Source organism: Limulus polyphemus, unplaced genomic scaffold (genome assembly GCF_000517525.1).
Source record: "Limulus polyphemus unplaced genomic scaffold, Limulus_polyphemus-2.1.2 Scaffold351, whole genome shotgun sequence".
In the NCBI taxonomy this organism is placed as follows: domain Eukaryota; kingdom Metazoa; phylum Arthropoda; class Merostomata; order Xiphosura; family Limulidae; genus Limulus; species Limulus polyphemus.
In genome coordinates this window covers 459,981-474,165 of record NW_013665961.1, presented here as the reverse complement: position 1 = coordinate 474,165, position 14,185 = coordinate 459,981, and the positions used below count along the sequence as shown (strand labels likewise).

Sequence of the window (14,185 nt, the reverse complement as noted above, 5' to 3'; positions counted from 1 at the left end):
ACTAGAAGTGTACACACACCTGAACAGGAAGTAGTACATACACACACATATATATATACCTGAACCAGGAGTATACATACATATATATATATATATAAACACCTAAACTAGAAGTATACATATATATATATACATACACCTGAACTAGTGCAGATAGTGGAAATAAAACCGGATAGAAAAAAACATTATTACATAATTTGTATGATTGTTAAAAACAGAATCATATTAAATATCAAAACGTATAAGTTATTTTGCCGGTTTGGAAGTAAAAACTTGGAAACGATTGGTTTAAATCATACCAAAACACGCTAGTTATTTCGTTGTATATTACTATATAACAATAGTAATACGATAGTATGTTTTAAAAACAAAACTTACGAAGATCGGGTCTCGTACTACAGTCAACGTCCTGAATGTAATCACAGCGGGGATTGAATTGGGAGACTTGATCATTGAAAGCCAAACCATCAGGACAAAGTCCTTCACTGATCTCACCTTCTCGACAGAGGTAGTAGCGGTCACACTGCCTCTCATGTGGAAAAAATCCGTCAGGTTCTGGACATTGGCTCCATCCTGAAAAACAACCCACAGCTAGTAATCGACTTCAAAGAACATTTATCTTTATTGGTTTCTGGAACTGATGAGTGATTTTTGTTTGTAGTTAAATTACATAATATATGCCCAGTACAGTTTAAAGGGATACCATACAGTGTGTGGCAAATAAAGGCATCAGTTGTAGGGTACTCATACATTATTACTTCAGACACAGCTATATACTAGTTTAGTAATTTCTGTTACAAATGAAGTATTCAGGTGCTCTAATATTCTATAAATTGAACGTGAGAATTTTTATTTTCTGAAATTAAACAAGGATATATCCTTATGGATTAAACCAAGATTTCGGTATTGTTAAATTGTTTTTTTTAGACAGCTTTTCTAAAAATAATAAGAGGTAAATGAAAAATATAAAATAAAATGGATTAATTTTCAATAATTTTGCAGTACTCTATAAATACGATTTTTTATTTGTTTTGAATTTCGCGTTAGCCGTCCCTAATTTAGCAGTGTAAGGAAGCTAGTAATCACCACCTCTTAGGCTACACTTTTACCAACGAATAGTGGAATTGACGTCACATTATAACGCCCCCACGGCTAAAAGTGCGAGAATGTTTGGTGTAACGAGGATTCGAACCTGCGACCCTCAGATTGCGAGTCGAGTTCCCTAACCACCTGGCCATGCCAGGACGGATTTTTTATTACTCATATAAGTAAATTGTTTTTAGAAAGATATATCAACTTAATCTTTCTAAAATACGGATACTGATTAAAATACTTAACAAATTTAATTTCTAACACGATCACACATAACGTTTATTTTATGTATAGTGAAGTATATATTAAAAATGAATAATTTATCAAAATTCGAGAAAGATAAACCTAGAACTAGAACTTCGTATTTTATAATTAATTTTAAACATAACATATTTAATGCCTTACAGATTTCTAGTATTATTCGCCAATCTATAAAATAAAACATTTCTCCTTGTAAAAGCTTGAAACCTATTATTAGTTGTAAATATCAGGGGTTTTCCTAGTGTGCATTTGTAAAAATATGTATGCAGTTCAAAATTTATCTAAATAATTAAGTTAAAGTGGTTAAATATTAAAAAAAAGATATTTAAGATTATAAAATTCCACTCCTAAGTTGATAAGTAAATGTATTTACTAGAATATTCTTCATTTTTTGGATCATTTGCTACTAGGCCTGTATATATGAGGTGCAATAAGGCGTCGTGTATTGAAAAATGATGAAGTTAAAATATAATTGTGCAGTTGAAAAAAATCCTTAAGAAAAGCTCTGGTAAATATGAAATTCCGTTTGGACCACTCGTATATAATTATTAGTTTATTAAAAAGCTCATGTAAATATTTTGCCCTGTGAATGTAAAAATAGTATTTTATTGATACTTTTCATAAATATGTCGTTACCGGTAACTTAGAGATTGTAAAAGCTCAACTACTGTGTGAAATTCTTTTAAAAAAGGGCTTAAATATAGAATTGCCACAAAATGTTAAAAAAAAGATGTTAAGACTGATATACGATGTATCCTTCCAACCGCTACTTCTGCAGTCACCTCCAAAGACCAGAACACATCTTATATCCCACATCATAACCTATGTCCTGGTGACTTCATTTTGATTATGGAATGTTATATTTTTTATTAATGCTTGTTGTGTGTAATAAATATATTATATATATCTGCAAAAAAAATCAGGTTAATGAAATGTCTTGGAAATGAATAAAATGAACACGGACAGCAAATGACATTAAAACAAACACGAGTGGACTGATAAACAAAATCTTTATTCACCCGACTTGTCTCTAGAACAGGAGTCCCCAAACAGGGGATCGCACGCGAATACACACTACTATTAAGGTACTCAGTATCTACAGCTTTATTGGGTGGGGATGGGCCTTAGTTAGGATGCAAAATGTTCTGGAGAGTCTTGTGCTGAGAGAGTTTGGGACCCCTACTTTATAATATTTTGTGGGGAATTATACCAACTGCTGGATTGTTTTTTGTTTTTTTTTGTCATTAGGCACAAAGCTACACAATGGGCTATATGTGCTCTGCCCACCACGTGTATCGAAACCCGGATTCTAGCGTGGTAAGTCCGCAGACATACCGCTGAGCTACTGCTGGAACAGAAAAGCCTAGATAGCCTACTGTGCTTAACAAGAAACAGACAAACGAATAACCAATTGAATATTTTTATAACATTTCATTTTAACTGTTGTTTTAATAATTTTTCAGCCTCAATATTCTATTATCTGTTCTCACCAAGGCGTGTTATGTGTATGTGTTCATTTGATTAGACTGATATATTTCTCAAGTTTCTTTACCCAAACAAACAAAATGTCGTCTGTTAAAAAAGTACTGAAAAAAGTTTTTCAAATATTCCTTGTGTTTATAAGACGAGACAATCAAATATTTAAAGTGCACCTGGAAGTTTTAGTTTTTAACAATTTTACTTTTAGTTTTTCAAAATTAAAACCCCAATCAGGACATTTCTTCAACTTTACCATGTGTCGTATCAAACATTTCTGTACACCTATAACAATTTTTGAAAGAAATTTGACTCACGTCATTAGCCAGTTTTATCGTAGAAAGTGCAATCTTTGATTTAAAAAAAAATCAAAACCACCTCCTCAGCTCGTGTCTTCTCTCCAGTCCTTTTCCTGCTGTTTTCTTCGTCCTATTTTGAGCTTTAAAACATTGTTTACCTTCCCATTACAACTTACGACTTCGCTACATACACTGGTATAGAGAATTAGAAGGACAATGACTCAGATGACCTATATATATGTAGATAAATCCACAAGGTCTGGTTTACACCAAGTAATAAAACCACACAGCTCTGCTAAAGAATAATGGTGTGTGCTATTTGAGAAATCTTGTAATCTTGCACTTTTAACTATCTCACTTCTCGTGCTCTAAATTACTTCTAGCTCTTTAAAAGGGTTGCGTGTGACATAAAGATAATGTGCTCGGCTGAGGATCGGAAAGTCTAAGGCTCAAGCAGGGTGAACAATCTCCACTCTTTCAGTTATGGAAGTTTGTAAACGTAGCAGTTAATCCAGCTAATTAGTTAAGAGTAGCGAAGTGGACGACGTGTGCTGCTAGCTGTTTGTCCATCATCTAGTCAACAGTTTTAAAATTAAGGATGGTCATGCTGTGTTTGAGTCTTGTGTGGTCGCTAATGGTCGCATAAGGTGCTGTTCAGGTTGAAAATACCATTTTTTTTCTTCACGAGATGAGCGTCTTGTGCGACAATCAAATAAAGTAATATAATTTGGTTGTTTGTTTCAATTTTCGTGCAAGCTAGTCGAGGGCTATTTGCGATAGCCGTCCCCAATTTAGCAGTAATAGACTTAGAGGGAAGGCAGCTAGTCAGAACCACCCATCGCCAACTATTGAGATATTCTTTTACCAACGAATAATGGGATAGACTGTCACGTTATAAAGACTTCACAGTTGATAGAGCAAGCATTTTCGGTGAGAGGGATTCGAACCCGGTATACCGCAAATTGCGAGTCGAAAGTCCTAACCACCAGGCTATAAGTAAACTAATAAACGCCGTTATACCATTTCGTATTTTCCCAACAAAGTGTGATTGAACATCCTCTAAGGTAATGGTCGGTGTTTACTTATTACTTCCGGTTGGCCATTCCATGTGTGTTGCGAAAAGGACAAGAGACAGTTAAAGTTGAATCAGTTGTGTTAGATTCAACTCATAGTTTGTTTAGTAAATTATTTTTCTTTTTTATTGCATCTAACTTGGCTATTTTAATTAGAGCATCAGCATTCTTACTATTTATTGTATAATTTTTATTTTTAGTTTAATTTTTTATAAACTTTTTTTTTGCTGTACTTCTCTACTGTCCTGCTATCCGACTCTACAGTTAAAGAGTAACGTGTGTGGCAATAGTAATTTATTTAAGATGCTGTTAGGAAGGATGATATTAAGTTTTTGCATATACGGATTTCAAGTTCTTTGAGGGACAGGAGATCGCTGGTATTGTATGAAGCAAGCAACTAGTTTTGTACGTTCTGTAAGTTGCACTTTATTCTTTCTTGAATATTATTTTCATTAATAGTGTTGGTTAAAAGATTTAAGTTAGCCAAATCTCTTGTGATATTGGGATTACCGCCGAAAATACCACTTATAGCGAAACAATGTATTTAATCATTATAAGTAACAACAATATATTATATTAGCTATGTTCATTACTAGTATTATTTTTAATTATGATTTATGTAGGTAGCTTCCTTTGATCAGAAGTTAATTTAGTCGTTTTTAATTATGAGAGGTGTTTATCAAGATATACTCTGTGAATTCTATACACAGTTGACCATAATGACTCGTCTGTTGTTGTTGTTTTCTGCAGAAAAAAAGTATGATCTGTAATGCAATACCTTGTTAGCTATAAGGAGAGATACATAAAACAAAATGTACTAAGATGTATAAAAGTAACGTAATGATAATATACAGGGAACAATCTAGTGAACTAAACATCAGAAAGAACTACTTTTTTAAAATTCACACAAGTGCTTATCGGTTGTACATAGTAAAACATTTATTTTATTCACAATGTTTCACCAAATTTACATCATTATTTACCAGACATCATTTATTATCAGATTTACCAGGCATCATCAGGTGAGGTACAAGAACTGAGGCTAACAGAATTATGTTTATCAACCAAGTTCCTCTGAAGCGAGTGAGGCAGAGTTTCTTTTCTATTAGATTATAATCTACTGTCTAAGTTAGAATTGTTCACGAAATGTAATAAACTGGGAATTCAGATCTTCGTCATCTGCTATTTTTTGGGTCAACCTGCTGCTGTTGTGAGTTCTATAGCGGTCCTTCTTTACTTACACAATACAGAAATATTCAATGATATATATATATATATATATATTAGGCTTGTGTCAACGGCCCCCAGTGGCACAGCGGTATGTCTGCGGACTTACAACGCTAGAATCCGGGTTTCGATACCCGTGGTGGGCAGAGCACAGAAAGCCCATTGTGTAGCTTTGTGCTTAATTACAAACAAACAAACTTGTGTCAACGGTTGGATTATGGTTACACTTTAAAGGAGTTTGTAACATAGGCTCTCCTCCCTATGTTTAAGGAGTCCAGTCACATCACGTTTATCAGTGCGTAGTCCATGGAGTTGCATAATTTTGAACCATCGACCACGTAGAGGCAACCATTCCGCAGCGACCTCTGCTCTGACCCAATCAAAGAACATTACAGTGGTTTGTTAAGTGGAAAGGTTCCCGCCAAATTAGGAAAGCATAAGTATGTTTAAGAGGGGGGTAGTTTGCGCTCTGCTGAGCATTTTGCTGCAGTTTTTTAACCTTTCTAGGTTCAAGGCTGTACAAGTGAAGAGTTTTACGGTGCCAAAGGTCAAGTAGTGGTGGTCATTGGTCAAGCCAAGCCGAACATTAAGAAGTTTGTCGACACCGTTTATTGCCCCTCTACCATCTTCCTTCCTCACCTCCTCTTTTTCGTGATTATGGAACTCTTCTTGAACCTCCTTGAAAATACTCGATCGTTTCGAGATGTTGTTTTTCACTTCAGGCGTTTGTTTACATCGTCACCTTTGTTACAGGTAAACCTTCTTCGACCTCTTTTACGGCTTATTATTTCGGTCACGTCTCCAACTTCTGCACTGTTAACATTCCGAACATTTTGCGATCTTGCACTTGCAGGTCAGCTTCGAAACTGACACTTCTGATATTTGAACTGAGTCCGGAACGACTGGAATAAGTTTTTTGAAGAAAATAATCTGTGTTCTCAGTGAACTTGCATTCAAACAACTGATGGCTAGAAGCAAATTCCAACGAAAAATCTCTCCCACTAACCCTACAAAAGTCACTTTAACTTCGTAAATGCTTCTCACTTTCAGGATTGCCTATACCGTTCGATTAATCATACAATAAGCTATATTCCTACAAATTCCGGATTTAATTGGCTGCTCAAAATAACCCGAAATTAGTTAGAAAATCCAAACGAAATCAAGACAAATATTAATATTTTTAACTACAGTCATCCAGTCAGTTGCAAAGCGTTTTTAAGGTTTACAGGATAGACGAATTTAGTATGTCATGTTTTGAAACACGGTGACCCACAACACATTTCTCTGAATTATTTTTTAAACGTATTCTCAGATGCTCAAATAATTCGCAAATGTAGCTGGTAAAGGTGGCGCCACAATCTTTACATTCAAAGCCTGTTTGTCCGTCTTTGTACACAAAGCTACACAATGAGATATCCATGTTCCATTGCGGAGAGTGTGTTGGGGATGGGGGGGGGGGGGGCAAGTTGATAATTACATTTTTGACATGACAATGTTCTTTCATATCAGAGGAATTAACAAGCCTCTTTCCTTTGATGAACTGATTATTGATTTTAAAATACGATATGGTCGAATTATCTCTTCGATTTGACCTGAGTTCTATACAATTCTATCTGATACCAGGGTTGTTTCAACTTGCGTAATTATCATCAATGACAGGAAATAGTTCATGTTTAAAGAGTCGAGTTGCTTTTCAAGTTATCGATGTTTTCCTGGTTTGATAAATCTGTTCTAACTGTATTCTAAATATTAATATTTCCCTTTTTCTTCCACTTTCCTACACAGGTTAACGTTAAATATTTAGCTGGGCGGCCGTTGTTCAGCAGTTAGTGTCCAAGTTTAGTTTGTTTTTCATTTTTAAAAGTGGTTATTGGGGTTCCATGTAATAGACCATAATGACTAGTTTTTCTTTCTGCGGAAGAATGATATGATCTCTATGTAATTCAGTTTCTGCTTTTGTATATGTGTCTAAATAAAATTATTGTTGGGTTTTAATGTAGAGATATTTGTACATAAGAAAGAACAGCGCAATTACTCACCTTTGTAATTATATCAAGCCCCCCCCCCCAGTATCTTAGAGTTCCTCACAATAGATATAAACAATGGTTAAGCCCCTCCCCTCTCCCCAACTAATTTTGCTCCACGGACCCAAAAGGGTCTAGTTGCGCCAACATAACTTGTCATATTAAGATTAATTACGTAGTGCCTATACATTAAAGCCTTCTCTCCTAGAATGTGAATAAAAACAACAGGGATTAGTATTGTAACCCTACTTACTATGGCAATACATTGGGATTCTTGGTAAGAATCAATATCGAATATTAAGTAACTATTTCCTTAAACACTTCTCCAGAAACATCTCCAGACAACCCAAGAGGGTTAACTACTGCTATAGTGAATATACATACACATTTTTTAAACATTTAATCTTAATATACAGGGTGGGGAAAAAAGTCTGAGAACCCTCCTTATTCAAAGCTCACGTTAGCAACTTAATTTTTGCGTTTTAGTAATGATTGTGGCAAAGGAACGATATGAAACAACTGATGCTTTGAAACAAAAAAACTGTTGATAATATGCTAAGGAGGATGTAACACCGTACATTTATCATCATACGTCATGAAAATGAAGGCCAACAGACGATCATTTTAGCTTACTAATTAAACCTTTTTTTTAGTCTGTGTAAATATGAGATATGTAAATATGCAATAAATTATTTCAAGTACACTATCTTTATTTGGGGCGGGGGTGCCCAGACTTTTTGCCCACCCTGTAGATGACATATTTGAACAGATGCTCCACATTTTCATAGCTTATTTCACAATAATTTCTAATAATATTATCAGATTACCCACAAAATGCTATTTAGATTATTATTTTATCTGTATATATAATTGTTTTTGCACCTTGAATTTATTCTTTTAACCTTGACAAGCTTTGTACGAATATATTGATAATCTTATACCGATAATTAATCACTCTTTATTAAAAGGGTTTTCTTGGAGCAGTGATGCCACTAAAATTACTAGTTCAACTTCCTCGATTTGATGCCCATGATTGCGCACCATTGCATGACATCGAAATTTCCATTGTAACAAGTTTTGGCGAAGGACGGCGAGAACGTTGAATCTTTATACTCCACTGTACGTGGATGTAGCACAGCTACATCAAGATTGATTATGATTATTGTGATTCTAGTTTCTTCGTCAACCTTTTCCATGTAAAAACAGCCGTTGTTTTAGGTACGGCTAAAAGATTATGAACCTTTGTCAATTCCAAATTGTTTCTTATACCGTTAACAGTAATAACGTGATTTTTTTTTATTGGAGGTTGGAGGGTTCTTTTTCGTAACTATAACCCTCATTTTGCGGATCAGGACAATGTTCCCAAATAAGAAGAACCGTGGCTTGGGAATCCATTACTGTCCTAAATGTTCTCCTGACCCTTTCATGGAAAATACTGAAAGCCCTCGTCTTTGAAATGTTGTGTCTTTTTGGTTCTGCGTCGTATAACAATATCACTATACGAATACTCTTCCATAGAAAGGATGGGATAACTTTCCTTGAGCCTTAAAATCTACTTGTGGTAGTATTGCACTTTCAAGTGGTCTGAATTTACAGATACACTAGATGCCTATTGTTTCCCAGCAAGCATCTGTGGCTACACGCTACTCCAAATTGTTCTTATAAATTGAGTGTTCACACTTTGTTCCTGTAAAATTAGCTCTTTAAATATCATTTCGTGCACAAAATAGGTCTGTAGCCTCTATATACAAAATACGTAGTTCCCGGCATTGATCATGTCCAAAATAGTTATCAAATTTTATTTCGTTTTTACAAGGAGAATATTGTGTGTATATAAAAAAAAAAAATAAGTTTTTAATTTAAAAACAAAATATTGTTCAAAAGCTTATTACCACTTGTGTTCACGCTAGTAATTTATCTGCTGTTGGTAGTTCTGTATTGACAGACAGATAAAATATAAATTGAAATTCCCAAAATTAGCCGGATATTTAATTTATATTCTTACATTCGTATATACTTGTCCATATTTTATATTGTGTAGTTAACAACTCTAAAGATTTATTCTTTGCTTACTTTTCTCACTAAGAAGACACTTTTCAAAGACATCATTGATAGCTGAGAATAACCTGACAAATATTTTCTGGATTTTGAGTAATGTGACCCCTCTCACTCCCACATGATGGTCAAGTATACCTGTATATTTGATGACGAGGAACCCACTTTGAAACTAATAATGGCTGGAGACGGCTTGAATGGGTAATGAAGAAACGACAACGTTGTACATTTACTGTTATGTTAAACTTATATTAAAGTTTTTCTTCATTACCCATTCAAGCCGTCTCCAGCCATTATTATACCTGTATATTAACCTTATGTGGATGTGTGGGTGTCAAAATTTCGCAAGCCACTGCCACGACTTCTTACAAAGTGCCATTCAACAAGATATTATGTATTTGATGTCAGAGTTATCAACTATCCACTTTATCCTGCACTGCTGATATAGTGACAGTTCGTAGTAGAGGTGATTGAATATCAGATACAATATAAAGATTCTGAAAAAAACAACAACATGTAAATATACAATATTTAAACTGTACGATAGACATTATCTTGCATTCCAGCTTGTCATAGTCTGAGTCAGACTAACGTCGGCAGTTCACACACGTATGTACATATTTGTTGATTTGACTAAAAGTTTGCCACGATTTGTATACATACACGTAGCAAATTATGATTGGCAGTCAACATTTCTTCTTTAATACGGTGTCGGTTCGATGGACCAATCCCATGCACGTTCGATTAACAGACCAACATTTTATTATTTCTCTACTATTAGAAATATTATTAACTAATAATGTTAGCTTTATCATTTAATATTATGATTTGAATAGTTCACTTGAGAAGAAATACAAAAAAAAATGAAAAGTTCAATTTTAAGAGAGTAACTGTGTTCTAAATCTTTTGACTAAAAATAGTTTAATTCTTATCAAAACTTTAAATTTTCTGTTGACTTTTGGTATGTAATTATCAGACTTACCTGTGCGGAAAATTCCAGCTAACAACACTACAGTAGCAACAAACATCCTTTAAGTTTTCAAGCTTCTACTCCTTTCATAAAAAATTACAGATGGCGATTTGCGGAGAGCAGTATGACTACTCCAGAAACTTAGCTCGTCAGATGTAACTTTCACTTGACAATGCAAATCGGCCTCGGATGTCTCCTTTTTTGTAAAGTCTGTTTTTAAAAGATTTCAGGAAGAGTTTCAGAAGGTTCTCAAGAAATTTCACTGATTGGCTGGCTGCTTCTTAAAGACTGCCTCTTGTTGTGCTAGAGACCTTTTTCCTGCGGCAGTGTCACCTTAAATTTAACATCTCTAAACAGGTAAGGTGCAGGTCACTGGGTCACTTTCAGCGAAAAAGAAAATATTTCATTAAGTACGCTGACAAGCTGGTTTCTCTATGAAGGGTAAGTAGCGTTAAGAATATTACTTAATGGAATTAAAATGAATGGTTTTTAACATTGTATGGAGGTTTAGCGTCCTTTACAACAGTGGCCTTTGTATTTAATAATATTAACATACATTTTGTGATTGTAACAAACTAATTCAATTTAAATTGCTATTATTTGTTCGTTCTTAAGCATAAAGCTACACAATGGTCTACTTGTGCCGTACCAACCACGGGTATCGAAACCCGGTTTATAGCGTGATAGGTCTGCAGACTTGCCACTGAGCCACTAAAAGGCTAAAAATTGCTACTAAACTTACGCTGAGCATTGCGCGATGGCTTTATGCTTTGGCGATGCATATATTGAAACCACACGTTATTATGAATACATTGCTAGTCCCTCCACTGGTTCAGCAATAAAGCCGATGGCTTATAACGCTAGAATTCTGGGTTGGATCCCTGCGGCTGCCATAGCTCAGATAACCAATTGTGTAGCTCTGCGCTAAAACAAACAAACCAGTACATTTTTTTTTTAGTTTAAATACTACAGTTCTCGGTTTACTATTACGATATATTTTGTTTCAGTTTGTTATTGAAGAGCCGAAAATTGACATATTTCGGTCTTATTTTATTATTAAGACTTCCGGGATGTAACACTGTGATAACGTGAAGTAAGTTACGCACAGGTTTTTGTGTAAATAACAATACAATGTTTTAAATTAAAACTTAATATGCAATCGCTTTTATCCAATGAGTTTTATTTTAATTTGATATACATTTAAGTAGTTGTGCAATTTGACTAATACTTTTTTTCTTGTGATGCAAATTGCATACCCAGCTTTGCCCTTGGTGAAAGCCCAACAGATCCGGTGAAAGTTTCCAAGTAATATTGAACTTCAGTCCATAATGGGCTTTTATTTTGAAGCTCTTGTAATGCACTTTAAATGTTTTACCTTAAAAAGATTTGCAGGTTGTTTTAAGGACACTGCACCCCTTCGTCTTTTTTCTCTTCAAAATGCTGTATACATGCACAAATTGGCTAAAAATGAGCAAAAGCTCTGCCAGGATTTTGGGTAGCGTTCATTCTCCAAGGAACTTGTTGTAAGACAAAGGAAGTGGATCGAAAATGAGGGGGTGTAGAAGTCAAGTCGAGAAACGTGGAAGAAATGACAAAGCAGTTGGGTCACTTCTTGTTCGAAGCATCCCATTTCACAGCAGAGATGTGGTCAAGATTTCTACTGTCTGAATTTTGTAAATATAATGCATTAAATTTTATTATAATCTCGAATTTTGCTTCTACGGAAAACTATATTCTAAATCAAGAAGTAAAAAAATACCCAAAAATATTTTAATTGTGAAGTACTTCTCTAATTCAAGCTTGAGCACTTATTCTAATCCTAGTATAAACCGGAAGTTAAATGGTATGAATCAGAAAAGAGCGGGAAACTTAAACAGCAGCAATATCTTTATTTTCCGCATTGTCTTCGCAAGTACGTGACCCTCCCAGATCTTGACAAAAGGATCTAAATTCCGATCCAGAGAGATTCACATTGTCGCTGGATATTTTATTTACAATCTTTGACTTGTGGAATTTTTTTGTGGTGCGAGTTTTGTTCAAGCTCAACTATTTACAATAGCTACTGCAGTAACGATATACGGGTTATTATATATATATATTATTAAATATATAGAAAAGTTGAATATGAATTTGGTTTGCTTTTGTACTACTAAATTACAATGACAAGTTTGGTCTGTATCGGTCAACTCGTTTAGGAGGAGATGTACCCACAGATAGACAGAAAGTTCTCCTTGGTATTGGATAGTTACCGCACCGATATGGCTTGATATGCATAGCGCATGCGTGAAGAACGCTTCTACTCTAATCCTTATACTCAGTTCTACCTCGTTTCGCTCGGCAGAGCCGTACAAAAGCAAATTGAATATATTTTACTTTTCATGACTGAACCACCTACTTTACTGCAGAATTTCCAAAGAATTGCTTACGATCTTGACAGAAAAAAAAAACATAAAAATTACAAATGCTACATAGCAATTAAGTGAAAACACGTACGATAATAACAAATTATTTATATAAAAACACAGACTCGATATTCCAAGGTAGACCTTTCTTTGAAATGGTTAAACTGGAAACAGTGCAGGACACACCCGAGAACTGAAGGATTTGCCACTACAGTGGAAAAAACAACAAAAACCTAGAGCATTTTTCCACGTAAATACAAATTTATTATCACCTACAAGCTTCAGTAGCGAAGCCGAAAGGTTGGAAATACTAAACAAATTAGTAGTTATGTGGCCAAATGTCACAGTTTTATAGAATGTTAATCCTCCTCACGTAATGGATTTGGAATCACACCCTACTACGGTATTAATATTAATAACAAGACATAAACTCAACACTTCCTAGCGATAAACAAACAAAAAGGTAGTCACTACACAATAATTAAAACACAACACTTTGACGCAAAAAAAACCATCAGTAAACGAAAACAATAAATAGTAAAATATCTTTGATCTGTATTAACCAGTATACAACTATCAGAAGAAACACACCTAGGGACAAAATTAACCACTTAGAGATAATTAGGAGAAAATGAACCAAAAGGTGACAACGTCAAGCTAGTATCATCAGTGTATCATATCAAGAAAATAAGTTCGAGAAATAGTACAATCAACCAAGACAATTTAACAATTCAGAGCTAAAAAAATCAGTATCAAACTTGCAAAAAATAAATCCCTTAAAGCTAGTATAAAACACACTTCAAGAGAACTATTTGTAATTGCTAATATAGTGTCGTATTGCTGTGGATGGTTCACAGTATTCAGTGTAATACCGGCGATGTGATGCTGAAGGATATGTCACAGTTCCTTCCAAGGTGGATATTCATAGAGAAATATTGTTAAATGTGCATGTAGAGCCACAAAGTTTCGATAATTGAAAGAACCTTCACTGTTCCTCAAGGTAATAGAAAACTCATAACGTTTCGATAATTAAAAGAATCATAATTGTTCCTCATGGTAAACCTACAACGTTTCCATCATCAAAATACCATTTACTGTTCCTCGTGGTTAAAGAAAACCCACAACGTTTCGATAATTAAAAGATCCTCCACCGTTCTTCATGGTAGTAGAAAACCCACAACGTTTCTATAATTAAAATGGACATTCACCGTTCTTCATGGTAGTAGAAAACCAACAACATTTAGAAAATCAAAAGAACCTTCACTGTTCCTCTTAGTAGTAGAAAAAGTGGATTAGAAAAGTGTTT

The 14,185-nt window shown here is 34.6% G+C and overlaps 1 protein-coding gene across 1 annotated transcript in view; it reads right to left on the bottom strand.

The window, feature by feature from the left end:
• LOC106457610 (protein obstructor-E-like) overlaps positions 1-10,684 on the bottom strand; it is a 21,218-nt gene extending 10,534 nt beyond the window's left edge. The window contains exons 1-2 of the mRNA XM_013917048.2: positions 10,490-10,684; positions 379-573 (exon numbers count right to left, since the gene is read on the bottom strand). Of these exons, the coding sequence (XP_013772502.2) occupies positions 379-573; positions 10,490-10,535 (241 nt within the window). The 5' untranslated portion in view covers positions 10,536-10,684. The remainder of the gene's footprint in view (positions 1-378; positions 574-10,489) is intronic.
• Between the last annotated feature and the right edge of the window lie 3,501 nt (positions 10,685-14,185).